The 21,105-nt window shown below is 38.1% G+C and overlaps 1 protein-coding gene across 5 annotated transcripts in view; it reads right to left on the reverse strand.

The window, feature by feature from the left end:
- TADA2A (transcriptional adaptor 2A) overlaps positions 1-21,105 on the reverse strand; it is a 52,390-nt gene that overhangs the window by 15,739 nt on the left and 15,546 nt on the right. For 4 of the 5 annotated variants that reach the window (XM_042915764.1, XM_042915767.1, XM_042915763.1 and 1 more), the window contains 5 exons: positions 13,852-13,943; positions 11,978-12,135; positions 10,639-10,727; positions 9,153-9,225; positions 274-337 (listed from right to left, as the gene is read on the reverse strand). In XM_042915764.1, the coding sequence (XP_042771698.1) occupies positions 274-337; positions 9,153-9,225; positions 10,639-10,727; positions 11,978-12,135; positions 13,852-13,943 (476 nt within the window). The remainder of the gene's footprint in view (positions 1-273; positions 338-9,152; positions 9,226-10,638; positions 10,728-11,977; positions 12,136-13,851; positions 13,944-21,105) is intronic. The other variant, XM_042915766.1, reaches the window with a different exon arrangement.

Raw genomic sequence — 21,105 nt, forward strand, 5'->3', positions numbered from 1 at the left:
AAAACCCCCACAAAACAAACAAAAAAACAGTGTACCCATATTATTCAATGACCATCATAACATCAAGAAAAGGTAAGGAAGGTGGAGGCAAAAAAGCAAAAAAAGGACAAGTATTATTACCTCCATTTGACAGATGGAAAAATTAAGGATCAAGGAATATCAGTGTCTTCCTCAAGGTGACAAGATGAGTCACAGGTGGAATGTTCTTATGGGCTATATGTGGTATTCAATACTCCATACCTGAAAGAAGGCAGGATGGTTTTCTGTACTTACTTTTTTCGCCTTTGTCTCTCCTTTAACCTGGAATGATAGATATCTACTACAGCCATCTTCAGAGCTATAAACAAACAGACATACACATAGATATAAAGCCAAGACAAAAATAAGTCTTTTACCCAAACTGTCCTAAACTTTGAACGTCATATTGCTTACTATTCCACACACACTGGTCTAGGAAATTTGTCTCTTGGAAACAAAAATGTCCTAGGATACTGAATTTATCAGTAAATTACAGTGAAGTTCTTTTTTTCCTGTGTACACATCTTATACGGCATATCCTACAGATAACAACTTGTACTTTTTACTGAATACCTCTTTTGGCCATGCCTTGTCAGGTATATTACTAGCTTTAATATAACAGGAGTCTGAACTTTGGTGACACACAGGCTAGACATTGCATCTATTAGAATAGCCATAAAAATGAATACTGACTGGAGTTATGACCTCACAGGCACAAGTTCAGTAGACAATGTCAAAACAAGACTGATGTAAATATCGTATAGGAGAGACATTTTCCCAGAGTAGCAGTTTTGAGTTGGGGAGCAACAACTATTTACGGGATGGTTTTGCATTCAGTACTAAAAAGTTCCACTAAATAGCCTAACAACCCCAAAGCTATGGCCTGCTTTGCCACCCATGTTCCAATCCTTTCCTGGCTTTAGTCTCATGTTAAGGATATGGGGAATTAGGAGAAAACAGACAGCAAAAGGTTTCCTCAATATAATAGTTCTGGTTCTCTCTTTCCCCAGCCAATTTTTCCATGTTCAGAGTTCTTCAGGGTTCTGTTCTCATCTTTCTTTTCACCCCTTGCCTTATTCCTATAAACTCAGCCACTCCTATGGTTCTGGGTACCATCAAAAATATAATCTCACACTCAGATATTTATTTTAAGCTCCAGACCCTATCTGGATATCTCTACTCACATGTCTTCAGTTACAAACTTATACTCTACCTCCTCCCCAAACTCTGCTGTCCAAGACAGAAATCAATGGGACTCTCCCTCCTGTCTCTCCATATCTAGTCAGTGAGTCTTATCTATTCTGAATGCTTCAGTCTCTCAAATTTCTCTCTTCCTATTTGTCCCTAATCCTATTCTTTAGCTTAGCCATCTTGTGTCCCCTAGATCACTTCATGTACTCTTTTAATAACTCCATTCCTACCTTATTCTAATTCAACCCTTCATTTACCCTTCAATTCACCCTTCATTTACCCTTCAATTACCTTCAGGGTAATGTTTTTAAGCATAATCCGCAGGTGTATTTTCCTTGTTGATAATTTTTCAGTGGCTTCCCATCTACTCACTGGAGTTCAAACCCTCGCATATTATATAAAACCTCTTACTGTCTTGAATCTGCCTATTTTCCCAGTCTCATGTCCTACCATTCCCTTATATGCCCTATATACCATGCACGCAAAACAATCTGCCCTAGATCACACAGCTGCTAAGTGCAGAGCAGGTATCCAAACCCAGACAGTCTGGTTCTAAGGCCTCGAGTAGGAAAGACACTGAAACTGCCCAACATGTTTACTTTCTCTGTGTTAGTCCGAAATTCTAAATCTGGCTTATCTAACAATGAAATATGTGTTAAAAAAACACTCAGAAGTAAAAAGTCCCACAAGTGTATAATCTGAAGACCCTCTAAAGTTAAGAAATAAAGACCAACCATTAACAGCTCTAGAAGAAAATATGAAGACTACTTAACTTAGCACTATGCTATATTAAACAATTCTTCTTATCCATAATCTACGATTCTGAAGGAAACTTAAAATTTAATGATTTTAGTAGATTCTGGAACTATCTTAACAAGTTGTTAACTTGTTATCTCCTTAGAATTTGTGTAAGTTGAGAGTTTGGTGGGTTTTATTTTAATTACTGAATGTATTCACAGAAGAAAGAGGCTCTAGAGCAAACATAATGACCTGACATGTGTCCTTTGAAAAATAAAATATGCTATTCAAAGGTCAGGTAGTATAATTCTTAACACACCAAGTCTCACAGCAAAGGATTTAGAAGATATGACAATCACATCTTCCAGGATAGTGAGCTTCATTCCAAAATAGAGCCTAGAGCCTCTGTAATACTGATAAACAAAAAAGGTAATAGAATATCATTGCTCATCAGAAGGATGTGTGATACAAATTCAAGTTTACCCTATGGGGGCAATGAATCAACACAGATTTACATGTTATCCTAGAGTAACTTTTAAACCTTATTTTCAAATATGTTCCTATTTGGAACAGACAAGTTAGATCTACTGTAGTTGAACCTCTTCTCCCATTCTATCTCCAGCTACCTTTCCCAGTAGTAGTCCCTGAGGGTACCTCCATGAACAGTCTGAAACCCACTTCTGCTTCCTTGAAACTAGATTTTCAGGCAGGAAAAAAAATGGAACCAATCAAGTAAAACAGTACACAATGGCTCATTAGAATCATCAATTTCTTTCGCCAGTAAAAGCAATGAAAGTTGAACAATGTACAATTCTAATGCACTGTCAATACGGTATCCCTGGATAAGATAATAGAAATAAATTCTGGATACTCCATCCTGACTCATTACTGTGTATCCCACTGCTACCTGCCCTCAAGATAGTCTCAGATTAGAAGGAAGAAATACCAAAATCTAACAAAATCTAATCTATGGGCAAATGTACTATATATGTAGGTAACTTCAATCACTGGGAAATGACCAGGAATATTTTATATAGGCCATTCTGCCTTGAGTCTGAGATAAAAATAACATAAGTTCTAGCTGGGTGATGTGAAGAGGTGAGTGGATGCATCATTTTTTAAAGTTTATGTATAAAGAAATAAGTATTAACTACTATGGATTTTTTGTTCATTTCTAGTAAGTTCAAAAATTAAACAACACTCCTTTATTTTTCCTTACAACTGCCCACAATTAAAAAAAATCAATAATATCAGAATCAAGATTTAAGGCAATGGTTTTCAATTTTTTTTTAGGTAGGGGCACCTGGGCGGTTCAGTTGGTCGAACATCTGACTCTTGATTTCGGCTCAAGTCATGATCTCACGGTTCCTGAGTTCGAGCCCCACAGTGGGCTCTGTGCTGACAGCATGGAGCCTGCTTGAGATTCTCTCTCTCCCTCTTTGTCCCTCCTGTGCTCTCTCTAAAAATAAATAAATAAACTTAAAAAAAAAAACAAAAAAAAACTTTTTTTTTTTTTTTTTTTTTTTTTTTTTTTTTAGGCAAGACTCTCTCTATAAGTGAATTCTTGATTTATAGGGCTGTTCCATATAAAAGCCCAAGTACCATGAAATACCCCATATACTGCCATTGCTTTCTAACACACTGCTGTAGAATGATAGGCTCCAGACTGCTATGCTGGTGGAGATGCACTTTACATGCCTGTGTGGTGGAATAGGCAGGTAGGATCAGGGAGAAGGTATGTCTCTAACCAAACACAGGTTTTATATCGGACTCTCTTTTTCATATGAGAAATGGAATTACGTAGTCAACAGTTCAAGGCAGAAAGAGATACCAAAAACAACAACAACACAAAAACTAAGTAAACAGCTAACACACCCTGAGTATTTATCATGTTCCAAGCTCTTTGTATATCTTATCTCATTTATCTATCTAATAACAAGATGACTTCAATAGGAAAAACATGACTTGAAGGTTCAGTGAAATTATTGGTAATTCTGAAAACACATTTCTGTAATTTTTCTAAGATGTTAACATCTTATCACATTGTTTCCTGAGACTTGGGTGGGAATGACTTAATTAAAACAGGAAAAAGGGGTGCTTGGGTGGCTCAGTCGGTTAAGAATCCAAATCTTAATCTCAGCTCAGGTCTTGATTCAGGGTCATGAGTTCAAGCCCCACTTTGGTGGAGCCTACTTAAAAAAAAACAAAACCCCAAAAAACAGGAAAAAAACAAAGAGACTATGTTACCAAAAAAAAAAAATCTATAAGTACTGATGATTGGTTTCACTGCTGGATCATTTCAGCAGTTTGAACTGTGCAACTGGTTCTGGAGAACAAAGGGAAGGAAAGGCACACACAGAAACAAATGGAGAACTGGAATTCTCCCAGAGGAAAATGCATATTTGAAGCTGTCTCTTTTCTTTATAAAGCACCCAGATAGCAGCAACTGATTAGAAAATCTCAACTACATGAATAACCCAGGGAGGACCACAGCACAGCAGGCAGACAGAAATGAGAAGGCAGACAATGAAAGAATGAGAATCACTTGGTTCACATTCTACTTAAAGTGGCTGGTAGTTCCAGCAAAGTGGGCAAAGAACCAGAGATCATTAAAAACAAACAAACCCAAACCACCCCTAACCTATTCACTCCTGAAATCTCAGCTTTGGGATAAGAACTGTCTCCCTGTGATTACAATGGGGACTGATAACAAAGTTTCCAAACGGCTAGCCTTAAAATATTTCAAGAAGTGGGCAGAAGTCAGAGGCAGTTCCTTCCCACTGCAGTGTATTTCTAACATTGTTCAAAATAGCTGGCAACATGTCTCTGTTTTCCTGACAGAAGGCACTTACTGCTTGCTTGGCAAGAAAACCAACTCAGAGGCCTTAACTGCAACAAAGCCAATCAAAATCCTGTGCACAAACCTGTGACTCAGGTATTCCCCAGAAGCAAAGCTTTTTAAAAGTCATCTTTCCCAAAAGCTTGTGGTCAAGATGTACACAATTAATTCTGGGAGGGAAGGAAGACTATGTGACCTAATTGTTAAAGTCAGGAACTAGGAAGCCTAGGCAAGTTACTTAAAGTCCTTTGTGCACTTTCCTGAATGTAAAATGAGAAAATACCCACCCCTACTTCTGAGCAATGTGGTGAAGCTATAACAAATGTGACATCTCACAAACACAAACACACAAAAATCCAGCAACAAAAATGCAAGGTTGTAAAGACAATAAGTATAGAACAGTATTAAGAACATAGGCTCTGGAGATGGCTCTGCCACTGGCAGGCTAAATGACCTTAGGCAAGTTACTTGATATTTCCATTCTTTAATTTCCTCATCTATAAAATGGAGATGATGATGATGATACTGAACTCACAGAGTTTTGCTAGGATCAAATGAGGTCACATGTGTGAAAGGTTTAGCATGGCAAACAGTAAGGGCTATATGTAATAGCTATCATTAGTAGTAGCATTTATGTCTAAAATATCACAAAACTTTACATGCTTTACATGCCTTTAAAGGAAAGGGCACTGCCAGTAGGTAAGTAAGTAATATGTAGTGACAAGGCTGGACCTCTGATCTACAAACCATTAAGGGATCTAAAGGCTGATGATATGAGCCAAAGAAGTTAAGGGGGGGCGGGGGGGAGGCAGGGGAGTATCCATGCTTAGTCAAGAAATTTTGCTGAAATTAGCTTTCCAAAAAGAGGGAGTGTAAACTGTCCTAATGGGCAACCCTATGAAGCGGTGAAAACACCAACCCAACACATAGCAAGGAGCTCATAACGCCTGTTGCTTGCCTAGGTTATGGGACAGCAATTAGAAGATGCTGCACTCAGGATTTTAGAGCCTGTGAAGCCCTGGGAAAGGGGAATCCATAAACCTAGGAGATATTTTCCCAAATGAAAGCAGACTAGGGGGAGATGGCCTCCCAGAGAAAAGGTACAATACTGTGTCATCTGCACTGAGATCCCAAACGTACCATGATACAGTAGAGTGCCAAGTTATGTCTTCTGCATCTCTCTTTCTGAACCAATAATTTCTGCTTATTTCAGTAAAATATATGATGGTGTCATTTAGGGATCCCAGAACTTCCTTATTTTCTTCCTTAGACACTGCTTCACCTGCAGTATCCTCTCCAGGCCCAGCCTTCTGGTATGGCTGGAATGCAATTAACCTCCATTGTGTCCCAGGCCTCTATAATGGACCATTCAAACCCATCATATTAGACAAATTCCATGAATCATAGCAAAAGTCTTTGGGTGATGAAAAGGGCTTGGTGGCATCAGCTCTGGCAAAGAATATAAAACCTAGCCAGTCTGTTTCCTTGCAGTAGTTATGTAAGTGAGGGAACATAAAAGGAATGTTATTAATGCTCAGTAATATTGAAAATATAATGGTGTAATGGAATGGTAATAATACCAATCTCAATTATGTGCCATCTTTCATTGGAGACATTCACACTCTGACTAATCAGTGTTACCCCTTCTTTACAGGCAGTGGACACAAAGAAACAGCAAGCAAGATTGCAAGGACTTGCCCAAGATCACAGTGACTCAGAAGCAAGCCTGAGGTAGAATCACTGCACAAAATATGTGCCCCTCTCTCTGTTCTAAGTACGCTTAAAAAGCTCCTTCTTGTTCCTTCTTGAGTGTTTGTAGGCTCCAGTCCCTCCCCTTCATGGAGTGTTCTGGGAGAAAGCATTCAGCTCAGGGACCATACAAATGTCACACTGGACAGAGGGTCACGCTGCCAGAGGAGAGAATATAAGAACTCTAGAGCCATAAGCAAAGCATTCTTTTGTGGTACCAGCATGTCATCTCTCAGATCTCAAGCACTGCCAAACTTCTTTCAAATGTTAACATCTTTTAAAAAGCACCCATCTAGGGGCACCTGTGTGACTCAGTCAGTCAAGCATCCAACTCTTGATCTTGGCTCAGGTCATGATCTCATGGTTGGTGAGTTTGAGCCCTGTGTCAGGCTCTGTGCTGACAGCACTGAGCCTGCTGGGGATTCTCTCTCTCTCTCTTTCTCTCTCTCTCTCTCTCTCCTCCTCCTCCTCTTCCTCCTCCTCCCCTGCTTGTGCTTTCTCTTTCTTAAAATATGTAAATAAACTTAAGAAAAAAAAAAAAAAACACCCATCTCAACATCTTATAGTTCCCTACTAGGCAGAGGGAAAAAGGAGGCAGGGATTATTATTTACATTGTGTTACAGCTGCTTTATATGTAACAATCAGTAACTGATGTTTCGATTCTAATTCAAATTAACTAGAATCAAATGACTTACAAGGCTGTAGAAATTGTAGGAAGAACACAAATCAAGTATGTTATAGGTCTGAAATGCTAACTGAAATAAGAATTGCTAATCAATAGCTTCTTTCTGATTTTTTCCTGTTGCCCCCACTAATTACAGAAAGAACCACAAAAGCACCAGAAGAAACTGCAAATCTTGCTTCTACAAAGAATGAAGAGTGAAATTAAATACCAACCATTACTACCGTTTTCTTGATAATGTTGAAGCTAAAGAATCTGAAGACCTTGGAGAAGTGACTTGGCAAATCTTTGACATAGGTGAGCCATTATTGGCATAAAAAATTCTGACTTTCAAAAGCAGGTATTTTTGAATAGTACCTCAAAGGCTGATGTTTATGTAGCTTTTTTGTTTTTTGTTTTTGCATTAAGAATAAGAAAGATACAAGCCAGGAAACAATACAATTAATGAAAACTGGTATGTATTAGAAATACTGAACGGCAATTTGCACATTGTGTTCAAAGAGACACCAGATGAGGTGAGAAAGACCATCACACGAGTTACTAGGCTTGAAAAGAAGGCTGACATGGAAGACTGAACAAATACTGTGTCATCATCTAGTGAACACTCAAGTGGTTTGCTTTCAAGCTTTCCTCTTTTAGTTCCATCCATATCACTTCAACTTTCCTTAAAGTTGTGTGGGAGAAAAGGGGACGAATGAAATTTTGAGAAGAGAACAGCTTAAGAAATATGTAGACAGCAAATCCTGAACATAAAATTTTTATGAAGACTCTTTCTGGTCCCAGCTCTGGTGTAACAAATACCTAAATAGTTCTTCTATGGAGAGAAGAATGAAATTCCCTTTCTAGTGACAGAGTCCCAGTTAATGCATCATTAAAACCTGATTTACAAGTCAACAAGGATTCTACTTGCCTTTACTGCCTGGGATACAGATTTAAGAGAAACAATGGGGGCACCTGCATGGCTCAGTTGGTTAAGCATCCAACTTTGGCTCAGGTCATGATCTCCCAGTTCAGGAGTTTGAGCCCAGTGTTGGGCTCTGTGCTGACAGCTTGGAGCCTGGAGCTTGCTTCAGATTCTGTGTCTCCCTCTCTCTCTGCCCTTCCCCTGCTTATGTTCTTTCTCTCTCTCTCTCAAAAATTAATAAACATTAAAAAGTCTTAAAAAAAAAAAAAGAGAGAGAGAAACAACGAAGATGCTGTTTGGGAAATACAGAATCCAAGGAAGCATTATTCACCTACTGTACCACATAATTCTGGAACAAAATGAAAGAAGATTGGGGATTATTTTAAATATATAGTTCAATGTACATGGAAAGAGGAAAAAAAAAAGAGATTCAATGAAAGTCTAACCATCACTTTTAAGAGCCCTGTTGGCATTAAGTACTAACATTTTAACAAAAGAATTGACATAAATCCTTAGACTGACTAATCTTAGATGAGAATTCAGAAGTGCTAAAAATTCAACAATTCTGAGAAACAAGAAATTCCCAATCTTGGTCTAAAAAACCTCAAGGAAATTCCATTCTTTTTCTCTGCTATGGGAAATTTGGAGTAACACATTTACAGCGAGCATCTAGCACCATCAGTTGCTACTGAAGTCCCAAGGTGTTCACACTGATTCCTTTCCTTCTAAGGGGGCAGTGAGAGCCATTCAACCTCAGTGTAGGTTCGCCTCAGTCAAAAGAAAGATCACACAGTCCAAGACTGGGAACCAGCTATCATTACATGATACTCTCATCATTATCACAAATGATCTTTTTTATTGAGGTCAAAAAACAACAACAGGATAAATTTAGCAACTTAATCACCAGATTTTGACTCCCATAAGGGCAGGGAACATGTTTTATTCATCCTTATATTCCTAGCACCAACACAACACAGTGTCACCATGTACTTTACAATCAATAAAAATATTTGCTAAAATAAAATGTTACCATGTAAAATGTCCGAGTCATCTTCAACAAAATCGATGTCTCTCAAGTCCCATTCTGCATAATTGTCAAACTCCTGTTTGGGGAAAAAAAATTCCCACCCCAAACCCATCAGCACTGAGTAATGGCTTCACAGTAGCCATGCTTTAGAAGCAAACAGAAAATAAATAAACACTTGTTAAAAAGCACTGAATGGAGGGGCGCCTGGGTGGCTCAGTCGGTTGAACATCCAACTCTTGATTTCGGCTCAGATCATGATCCCGGGGTTGTGGGATCAAGACCTGCATTGGGCTCTGTGCTGAGCATGGAGCCTGCTTGGGATTCTCTCTCTCCCTCCCTCTACCCCTCTCCCTGCTCATGCTCTCTTTCTAAAATAAAAAATATATATTAAAAAAAAAAAAAAGACTGAATGGAATACAAGGTTAGGATACTACTATAAGAAATAGGAAGTCATGGGAAAAATCTTGAGACTTTCAGGCAGTAGAGACAGCAAAAATATGAGAAAGTTATGAATCCAAGAATAAAGCCAAACCTAGTACACTAAAAATTAAAAGTAGTCTGTTCATAAAATCTAAACTCTGAATGTGTCATCAAGTATTTAGATAAGAAAATTATCTGCATTAATTCATTTACCTTTTTACTACCTTCTGAAGGCTCTATTTATTTGATAATATTGCTTACATAGTTTAATGGGTAGATGTTTATATTCTACTCAATGAGTACAATTTGTAGGAGCAGTATTTATGGGGTAGCTCTACAGTAACAGCTGCCATAAACAAAATGCTAACCTGGGTAGGGCTAGCAAAATTATTTGTAGTTTGCTAAACTTTCAAATTATCTCCAGCAGCACTGTAACTGTGGCTCAGATGATAAATCAAGAGACTTGTAATTACTTTCACATGGCTTTTAACTCCATGGGTGAACAAGTAACATAAAGTTTTTATCTACATTCATCATTCTTTATACACTTGTGAATACAAAACAGAGGTCAGCCCACTGTAGCCTCTGGACCAAATTCAACCCACTGCCTGTTTTTGTAAATAAAGCTATATTGGAGTATAGGCATGTTTGTTTGTTTACATATTATTTATGCCACTTTTACACAATAATGGCAAAGTTTAGTTACAAGAGAGACTTTGTGGTCTGCAGAAAGTATTTACTATCTGGTCCTTAAAAGAAAAAGTGTGCCAACCCTTGATCCTGCACAACTTTGAAACCCCCTAAGGGTGGAATGAGAACCAGGAACCCAATACCTATTAAGGAAGGGTGAGCCAACACCCTGCAACCTAAGAAATAGGTTTTTGGTCTGAAGAACTTTTACATTTTACATGTGAACATGTTTACAAATGAGAAAAGGTACTCAAATGGAAGAAAATGGCTGCCTAAGGCCCTACAAATTACAGTGCTTCAAAAATCTCTTTTTCACTGGTATGGAACCTGTAGGGAAGAGATATACGCCTCATGCAAAACGAAAACAAGTTTCTCCTACCTCGATGAAATCTGCTCGAGCTGGCATGTACCCTGCCATGTCCCGAGAAAGCAAGGAGTCAAAGGTAGGTCGGGGAGGGTCATCTGTAGCTGGAAGAATTTAGGTTTTCTTAGTTACTTAATAAAGTATTGGCATGAAAATGTGACACAGAAATAGTCTTCATTTACACTCTGAAATTTTTTTGTTTGGAGAAAAACAGTGTCTGAGAGAATAAATAAAATTCAAAAGATTTTTATAAATGGAAAAGTGATAAAGATAAAGTATAATGGAAACAGACTGATTCCTTAAAAAGGAAACTAAGACTTAGGGAATTCTCTAAATAAAATGGGGAATTCCCTCTGATCTGTACTTGCTTAACGTAAGAGAAAACCAAGGATCTTTTCTTTTATATTATAGAACAAAAGTTATTTATCCTGTCTGCTTCAGCTCCCTTACCCTTCAAGAACAATTTCAATTTACAAATCTCACCCAACTGGGAAGCAAAAAACCCCCACAGGATTTGGAAGTTAGTTGGAGTTGGGTCCCAGTTCTATCTGCTAGTCCCATGAGGCACAAATTTAACCTTTCTGAATCTCAGTTTTTTCATGTATAAAACAAAAGCACTTGCTCTGCTATCTCACTGGGTTCCTATGAGGAACAAATGATCTAATGGATTTGAGAACAAAATGCTAACATCCAAAGTGTTTTCCAAATAGGTATCATCAGGCTTTGAGTCAGTCAGCTATGAAACCATTTCTAGAGTATGAGGAAAGGGGTGGGGGGTCATGGTGGTGGTGAAGAAACATTCAGATCTTATTACTTGTGCTCTGGGAGCCATTTAGGAAGGATGTCCATTTATAATTCAACACAGGTTTAGTTATGTTTTGTTAGAAGACCCATGAGTCCCTTAGCCACATGAGATTTTTTTTTTTTAATTAGCTATTACTACCACAACTAAATGAAGTAAATAAGACATTACTTCTTGGACTTAACACTGGGATGATTAATAATGAGTTCAATACTGGACTCTCCTAAGTAACTAATATCTATAATCATAAACCCTCCAAACTTGGAAGATTGGTTCATTTTGGACATCTCATCTCCAAGAAGCATTAATGTTGACTGAATATTCACAACCCTTAGAGTGGGTGGGACACCACTGCAGATCTGGGCACCATGATTTCCAGTATAGAACTCCAGTCCCTCCTTAGCCCATTATAGCCTTGACTCTTAGGAACTGCCATGCCAACTCCTCCCATCTTCCATAAGCTCTTTACTTGCCCAAACCACTATTTATCTGCTACTGCAACAGGGCCCAAGGTGAGCTAAGTATCTCTTACCGATACCGGGAGGCACTTACACAGAAATGGAATGGCTGTATCAGCAGTTTTTGCCTCCTCTGCTTGCTTCAGGTTCAGGAGGGTAGATGCAAACAGAGGGTTATTGATGAAATGCTTCATATAGTGTTTTTCACACTCTTCCTTGGTCTTGGTGCACATCTGATTGGCTACATCCTGCCTACAGGATTGTGAGAAAAAGAGAGGTTTGTTCTTTCCAAATTTTAAGTCCCATCTACATAATGTCTGGAATTTGATACCTCCAAACCAACATCATGGAGATATCAGCAGAACAACGAAAGAAATATAAGCCCAATTTTGGTGTAAACTGACATGCTAAATCTTGCTATTCCAAGATACAGAAACAATATCCGAAAAACCCTTTCCTTTCTACCAAAAAAAAGGAAGATCACTAGAAAATCTGTAGATTTCCATGTGAGCTAGGCCTCAGGAAAAGAATTGCTATCATAAGCCACTTTAGAACGTTCATAATGTACATAAGTACAGTTTTATATTTGCATAATGTTTTATATTTTACAAAACACTTCACATCAACAAACATTTCTTTACTAGAGTGCCTATGATAGGCCAAGCACTAAGCTAGAAACACTCACAACATAAGTTAATCCTTGCGTTATCCATGTAGTGCTGAGTACTTCCTATCATCTCACTTTCACAGAGAAAATATTAGGCCCAAAGAGATTAAAAAACTTGCTCAAGAAAATTAAACACATAAATGCACAAAACCAGAATCTATACTTCAGAATGCTGACTCCTACGCTCAGATGATGGAGAGGTAGAGGTAAAAGCTCTCCAGTTCCCTCTCAACCCCTTTCTTCTCCAGCACTTAACTTGTCCTTTTCCTATGCTCTGCTTTGTGTACTCCAATCATCTGTATGTATATTTTGATTTTCCTCCTGGACTATAAGCTTCTTGAGGACAGGATACATGTCATAATTTTTAGCTCTACCACCTTCACCACCAGGCTTCGTGTCTTACCCACAGTTGATAGAGAAACAATAGAAATTATTCACGAGAAATTATCTTAACTCCCTAAGCTTCAGATTATTTGTGAACAAAATGAAGTTTTGTTTGGAAGTTAGTTGGAGTTGGGTCCCAGTTCTATCTGCTAGTCCCATGAGGCACAAATTTAACCTTTCTGAATCTCAGTTTTTTCATGTATAAAACAAAAGCACTTGCTCTGCTATCTCATTGGGTTCCTATGAGGAACAAATGATCTAATGGATTTGAGAACAAAATGCTAACATCCAAAGTGTTTTCCAAATAGATATCATCAGGCTTTGAGTCAGTCAGTGTTATCTACTTCACAAAATGAAATCATCAGTGTGAAAATATTCCCAAAAGGTAAAAATGCAAGTGGTAATATTATTAGGTGGCACTGCCTCCTAGGGCAACACCAATTAGGGCTATTCAGTTCTGCTAGGCTTGGACTGACATAGGTATTTGCAAGCTAAAAACAGGGAATGTGAATAAGAAGTCTCCCAAACTCAAGTCTCAAGTAAACTATGGCCATCTACCTAAAGTCTGACTCACTTAAATGATAAGGATATCTAGAGTCAAGAAAAATTCATACAATTAGAAAGGAGAACTAATATGTCTCAACTTCCGTACTATTCAGAGAGAAATAACCAACCTTTCCCCTGTTGATATAAACCAAAGTGGCCTTTTAGAACTGCCTAGTTATAGACAACTAAACACACCATGTCCCTGTGAGGCATTTCAGAGTAGAAGAGAACTTATCTCTAAGTCATGAATCAATAGGAAAGTAACATACGGCTCCCAAACTCCTCTTTCTAAGACTCCTCCCTTTACCCTTCAACAGCACCTTCTTCTTGGAGCCCACTGGGCAGGACAATCCTTAATACCAAGCTCTTACCAATTTCCAAAGCCACAGTCCATCACAGCTTCTAAAAGGGCCATTTCTTCTTGAGCAGTCCAGCTGGGGTCAAGAACAGGAAAATCTGAGGTCTAAGGAGGAAAAAGTTTTGCCTAAGAACAGATATAGAAAGGGAACCCAGCAAACTGAAATGTAATGCTAATTCATACTTAAATGACTGTCATTCTCATGGTTTTGAGAGGTTCCTAAAGTACATTCTTCTTCTTTTTTTTATATGTTTATTTATTTTGAGAGAGAGAGAGAGACCACGAGCAGGGAAGGGATAGAGAGGAGAGAGAGAATCCCAAGCAGGCCCTAAGAGCTGTCAGTGCAGAGCCTGACGCAGGGCTTGAACTCATGAATTGGGGCTCGAACTCACAAGTTGTGAGATCATGACCTGAGTGGAAATCAAGAGTTAGCTGCTTAACCTACTAAGCTACCCAGGTGTCCCCTGAAGTACAATCTTATGAGTTGTCCATCTCCCTCACCTCTATTTCCACCATTTGCTAAAGAGTTTCCAAGAAATATTATCACTCATAAATGCCATGTAACTCATGTAGAGATATATATTTTTTAAACTTAGCACAAAGGTAAAGATAAATATTATACTATACTCCCACTCAGCTACAAAAGAGGGCAACACAAATATGTACGTATTTATATTTTTCTTATAATGGAAGAATAAACCTTACATTAAAAAAAAGGTTACCTATGGCAAAGGGAGGGAGAAAACAAGGTGAAAAGGACAAGGATAGAAGCTAAACCTCTCTGAATACTCCTTGTTTTGAGATCTGACTGAAATATATACATTGGATGCTAATTACTAAATTTAAAATCCTAAGAATCAGTGGCACCTGGGTGGCTCAGTCGGTAAGCATCCGACTCAGCTCAGGTCACGATCTCGCGGTTTGTGAGTTCAAGCCCCACGTTGGGATCTGCGCTGACAGCTCGGGGCCTGGAGCCTGAATCAGATTCTGTGTCTCCCTCTCTCTCTGCTCCTCCCCCACTCACACTCTGTCTCTCTCTCAAAAATAAATAAACATTAAAAATAAATAAAATAAAATCCTAAGAATCAAAAGCAAAATGTAACAAAGAAACATATGAATTAATTTAAAGGCATAATCAAAGAAAGAAACTATCCCAAAAAACTTTAAAACACAGTGATTTCATTATACATCTCTAGTAGAATACACCTTAAAAGTAAAAAGAACTGCCAAAAAAAAATCTTGCGGCACTTGGGTGGCTTAGTTGGCTGACTCTTTATTTCGGCTCAGGTCATGATCTCACGGTATAAGATTCAGCCCTGTGTTGGGCTAGGTGCTGGGAGGGAAATGGCTTAAGGTTCATATTCTCTCTCTCTCTCTCTCTCTCTCTCTCTCTCTCTGCCCCTCCCCCACTCACATGTGCACTCCCACACACTTTCTCTCTCTCTCTCAAAAAAAAAAAACTGTTTGCAATAGCATTGGTCTAGTTTTTCTGAGATTATTTTACGCGGATGTGTTATGGGATAAAGCAAAGCAAGTAAGTAATTGTGCTGTGGGTTAAAAGGATATAAGATCTATGAGATTATGTAAAAACCTTATAATCTTATATTTGAATTGAAAGTTTTAGTATCAACTTACGATATATTTTGTCTCAAAAGAATAACTTCCTAACACTGTTCAATGAAAAAATCCAGAAACAATGACCAACCCAGTAGCAACAAACACCTCTAATGCGCAGTATGCAGCCACTAAATACTATTCCCCACGAAAGGAAACAGGATTCTTTAAAGACCTGATTCTAAGTTAGAAAATGTACCAGATGAGACCAGAATATTTTGTCATAATGAACAGCAAAGACACTCAAAGACTACAAGAGTCATGTCAAAAAGATTTGCAAGCCAACTTGTAGATGCTCCCATTAACCATTTTGAGCATTAATAAGGATAATAACTGCAAAGGAATGACAACTCTTCTAAATATCTAGAAGATGCCAGGGAATCAACTCATACTTTCAAACCTAGAACACAAAGGGAAATAATGTTATTTATCCTGCCTTTCTTGTACAAACTTTACCTCAGGGTAACCACATAATGATGAGGTGTTTCTTTTTACAGAATTGTTTTATCTCATAAATTAAGAGTGCTAGGATTAAAAAGATAACTATTTTGCAATCCCTAATGAACAGATCTACACAATGATCATAAATAAACCTGATGTAGCCGCTATATGTAACTACCAATTTATAGGAAACACAGAACACAGAAAAATATGTTAATCAGCAAAATCCAAACTGTACTAATATCTGTAAGACAAAGAACTCATATTTTAAAAAAAAATCAAATAAACCAAAAGAAACAAGAGAAAGAGTGAGGGTAGGGGAGAGGGAGAGGGAGCACCCACAGAATAGAAAACAGGTAAGAGGGGTGCTTGGGTGGCTCAGTGGGATAAGTGGCTGACTTCAGTTCAGGTCATGTTCTCTCAGTTCGTGAGTTTGAGCCTTGCATTGGGTTCTGTGGTGACAGCTCAGAGCCTGGAGCCTGCTTCGGATTCTGTGTCTCCCTCTCTGCCTCTCCCCCACTTGTGCTCTCTCTCTTTCTCTCAAAAGTGAATAAACATTAAAAAAGAAAAAGAACATGTAAGAAACAACCAATTGGAATGTATGGACCTCATTTGTAATCCAATGAAAACACACTGCAGAAGTTAAAAACATGTATGATGCCACTACACACTCACGAAACCCACTAAAAAAGCTAAAAGTTGGCAAGCATGTCGGTCGAACAATCAGAATTCTCATTCACTGCTAGCAGAGGTATAAAACACTACAACTACTCAAGAAACTTTCTGACAGTTTCTTAAAAAGTTAAAAATGTACAATCACTTATTCTATGACCCAGAAATTCCAGTCTTAAGCATTTATCCAAGAAAGACAAAAATATATGTCCACAGAAAGCCTTATACAAGAATGTTCATCATCTGCAACTACATGGATGGAACTGGAGGGTATTATGCTAAGTGAAATTAGTCAGAGAAAGACAAAAATCATATGACTTCACTCATATGAGGACTTTAAGAGACAAAACAGATGAACATAAGGGAAGGGAAACAAAAATAATATAAAAATAGGGAGGGGGACAACACATAAGAGACTGTTAAATATGGAGAATAAACAGAGGGTTACTGGAGGGGGTGTGGGAGGGGGGATGGGCTACATGGGTAAGGGACATTAAAGAATCTACTCCTGAAATCATTGTTACACTATATGCTAACTAATTTGGATGTAAATTTAAAAGAATAAAATTAAAAAAAAAAAAAAAAGAATGTCAATAACAGCTTTATTCATAAAAGCCCCAAACTAGGCAAAGCCCAGGTAACCATCAACAGTGTCATATTCATAACAGTGTCATATTCATGGAATATTATTCAGTAATAAAAAGGAATGAACTACTATACACAATATGAACAAATCTCAAAAATATGCTGAAGGAAACCAGAAACAAGAGTACATACAATATGAATCCACTTATATGCAGTTCTAGAATATGCATAACTGATCTATGGTGATAAAAACCAGAACAGTAATTATTTCAGGGGCAGAGAAGGGAACAGAGATATTTTTAAAAAGCTTTTATGACATGACTGGGAAACATGAAAAGTGACTGAATTACTTTTAAATTTTAGAGAGATCTAGTAAAACATTTATAGATGAACTGGTATGAAATCTGAGGGATCTGCTTCAAAATAATCTGGAAAAGTGGGAGTTTAGATGAAACAACATAGGCTATGAGTTGACAGTTTAAGAGGTAGTTAACAATCACATCCTGGTGCAGTCCCTTCTCACTTAATATGGACTGGACCTGTGACTTGCTCAAGGCCTGGCCACTTCCATTTTTGTGGTCTTGGGAGCCCTGCACCACCATGTAAGAAACCTAGCTTCTTTGCTGGAAAGACCAGGTGTATAGGCCACATGGGGAGGAAGAAGCCCTAAGGCTACCTGATGAAGTAACAGTTAAGATGTCCCAGATGACTCCTAACCAAGCCATTCTGAGGTGCCAGCAGTGGTGTGAAAAAAGCCCCATAGACTTCCAGCCTCAAACACATCATGTGGAACTGAAAGCCACCCTCACTGTGTCCAATCTGAATTCCTGACTCTTAGTTATTTTACACCACAAAGTTTTGAAGTAACTATTCGGTAGCAACAGATAACTGAAACATATTCTATTTTAGTATACACATAAAATGTTCTATAAGTTTTTTTAAAAAGGTGACACAAGAGATCTTCAGATTTCACAGGCATTCAGAAATTGTTATACCTTTTGCTGATGACCAAAAAAAAATTTCTGTGATTTGTGAAATTACACTGCTATAAGCAATACGTTTTTATCTGAGCGCATACTATGAATATGCCCAGCACATGAGGTACCAGAAGATCCAAAAGAGAAGCCTAAATCATACATTCAGAGTCTATGTCTATATTCATAATAATCAATCTGGCAAGTATCATAATAAATACATATGACAATTCATGGTTGAAGAGCCTGTTATTTCTAAAACAGTATTTAGAATATTAATTAGCCCTCACGAGCTTTACTGTGAGAAAAGACTTTCTATACCAAATAAATAAATAAATAGGCATAAGATAGTTTTCTTAAAGTTGAATCAGTGTTATTCAAATCCCGAACCCAATCTCAGCCTTACTAACCAGAATCTCTAAGAGCAGGGTCTAGGAATCTATAATTTGAAGAAGCTCCCAGGTGATTCTTAGGCACCAAAGTTTAAGATCACTGGTATAAAGGGTGTGGCAGAAGGAGCTGCCTTGACTTATTCAAGGTTCTAAGAATTATAAGACAAAAATAGGCATAGAACTCAGAAATCTTGATTAATGCACCACCTACCACAGCATGAGTAACTTCCAAAAATACAGCACTGTGAGATGACAAAAGTACTAAAAAACCATTTAAAGTTTTCTGTGGTTTCAAATGAAAAAAAAAAAAAGGAAAAAATCAGGTTTTTAGTGGCTTCATGTGTAGAAAGCCAAAATTTGGTCATCAATCTTACAGAAGGAAAGATTCTTCTTTTCCTTATCTGGGAATAGATAAGACTGCAGGAAAAAAGGGGGTATTAGGAACCTCTAAAAACTCCCCAAAGGGCAGAATTCTGAAATGTGTTTGTATGGGTGTTGAATATGTGAGAAAAGGATGATGTAATCAGAAGAATTAATTGGACTTAGAGTGAAATTTAGTGCTTTCAGCATTATGGGCAAGGTGCCCAGAACAGCCAGAGAGAGCTCATGGTCACTTTTCATACAGTGGATAACCATCAATCTACCCTGCCTACACTAAATTATCTTTTAAGGAATTGTTTTCACAATTCAAATGAATAAACCTGTTTCGGTTCCAGGCATTTTGGTGTGAATATGAGAAAAATAAACCACCTTTCTAAAGATCTGATATGTTAGTGAAATGAACTCAAAGTCATAGATAGCTTGACCATATTTTCCCAACGCTTCATTTATTTTGCAATGACAAAAGAGGAAAAAAAATTTCATATGAGAAGATGTTTCACATCATATCTTATCAGAGAAATGCCAACTAAAAGAGATGCCACTATATGCCTATCAGAATGGCCAAAATGCATAACAATGACTGGTATGAAATGCAGGCAAAGATGTGGAGCAACAGGAACTCTCATTGTTGCTGGTGGGGATGCAAAATGATACGGACACTTCGGAAGACAAGTTTGGCAGTTTTCTTACAAAACTAAACATACTCATACATGTGATCCAGCAATTGCACTCCTTTGTATTTACTCAAAGGAGTTGAAAACTTATGTACACACAAAAACTTGTACATGAATGTTCATAACAGCTTTATTCACAATTGCCAAAACTTGGAAGCAACCAAGATGTCCTTCAGTAGGTGGATGGATAACCTGTGGTATGTCCAGACAATGCAGTATTTTTTAATTTTTTTTAACATTTATTTATTTTTGAGAGAGACAGAATGCGAATGGGTTAGGGCAGAGAGGGAGACACAGAATCGGAAGCAGGCTCCAGGCTCTGAGCTGTCGGCACAGAGCCCGATGCAGGGCTCGAGAACTCACGAGCTGTGAGATCATGACCTGAGCCAAAGTCAGATGCTCAACTGACTGAGCCACCCAGGAGTCCCTGACAATGCAGTATTATTTAGTGCTAAAAACAAAAACAAATAAGCAATCAAGCCTGAAAAGACATGGAGGAAACTCAAACAAGTATTATCAAGTGAAAGAAGTCAATTTGAAAGACCATATACCATAGGATTCCGATTTTAAGACATTCTGGGAAAAGCAACTCAAAAACCATAGAAACTGTAAAAAGATCAGTGGTTGCCAGAGGTGGGGGGTCGGGGTAATGGATGAACAGGCAGGACACAGAGGATTTTTAAGGCCATGAAACTACTCTGTAAGACATTATAACGGTGGATATGTGACATTATATATTACATTACAGAATGTACAACACCAAGTTGTAATATATATGTCACAGAATGTACAACACCAAGAGTGAACTCTGATGTAAATATGCACTCTGGATAATAATGCAGTGTCAATGTAGGTTCATCAGTTATAATAAATGTACTACTCTGATGGGGGATGTTGTTAATGGGAGAGGCTGTGCATGGATGGGTGGGGGCAGAAGTATATGGGAAATCCCTATACTTTCTACTCAATTTTGCTGCAAACCTATAAATGCTCCATGAAACAAAGTCTAATATAAAAAAAAATTATTCCAGGGGCGCCTGGGTGGCTCAGTGGGTTGGGCGGCCGACTTCGGCTCAGGTCATGATCTCACGGTCTGTGAGTTCGAGCCCCGCGTCGGACTCTGTGCTGACAGCTCAGAGCCCGGAGCCTGTTTCAGATTCTGTATGTCCCTCTCGCTGACCCTCCCCTGTTCATGCTCTGTCTCTCTCTGTCTCAAAAATAAATAAATGTTAAAAAAAAAAAAAAAAAATTAAAAAAAAAAATTTTATTCCAAATCTTACAATGAGTGGAGAAACTATTTAGAAGACTGAAAGTGTTAAGAGAGAGATAGCCGAAGTCTAGCCAGTTGGTTGCCAAGAACTCTTACTAAGGAGCATTTCTTTAATTAATTATGGACCAGGCTCTGAGTCTCACCATTGTAGGCCCAGAAACTCATCTTAAACAGGACCCCACAAATAATCAGACTCAGAGATGCTAAAATCCACCCTTTCTAAACTTTTAAGAGACTGAAGTAGATACATTATGGCACTTTGGT

This window comes from Panthera leo, chromosome E1 (assembly GCF_018350215.1).
Source record: "Panthera leo isolate Ple1 chromosome E1, P.leo_Ple1_pat1.1, whole genome shotgun sequence".
NCBI lineage: Eukaryota > Metazoa > Chordata > Mammalia > Carnivora > Felidae > Panthera > Panthera leo.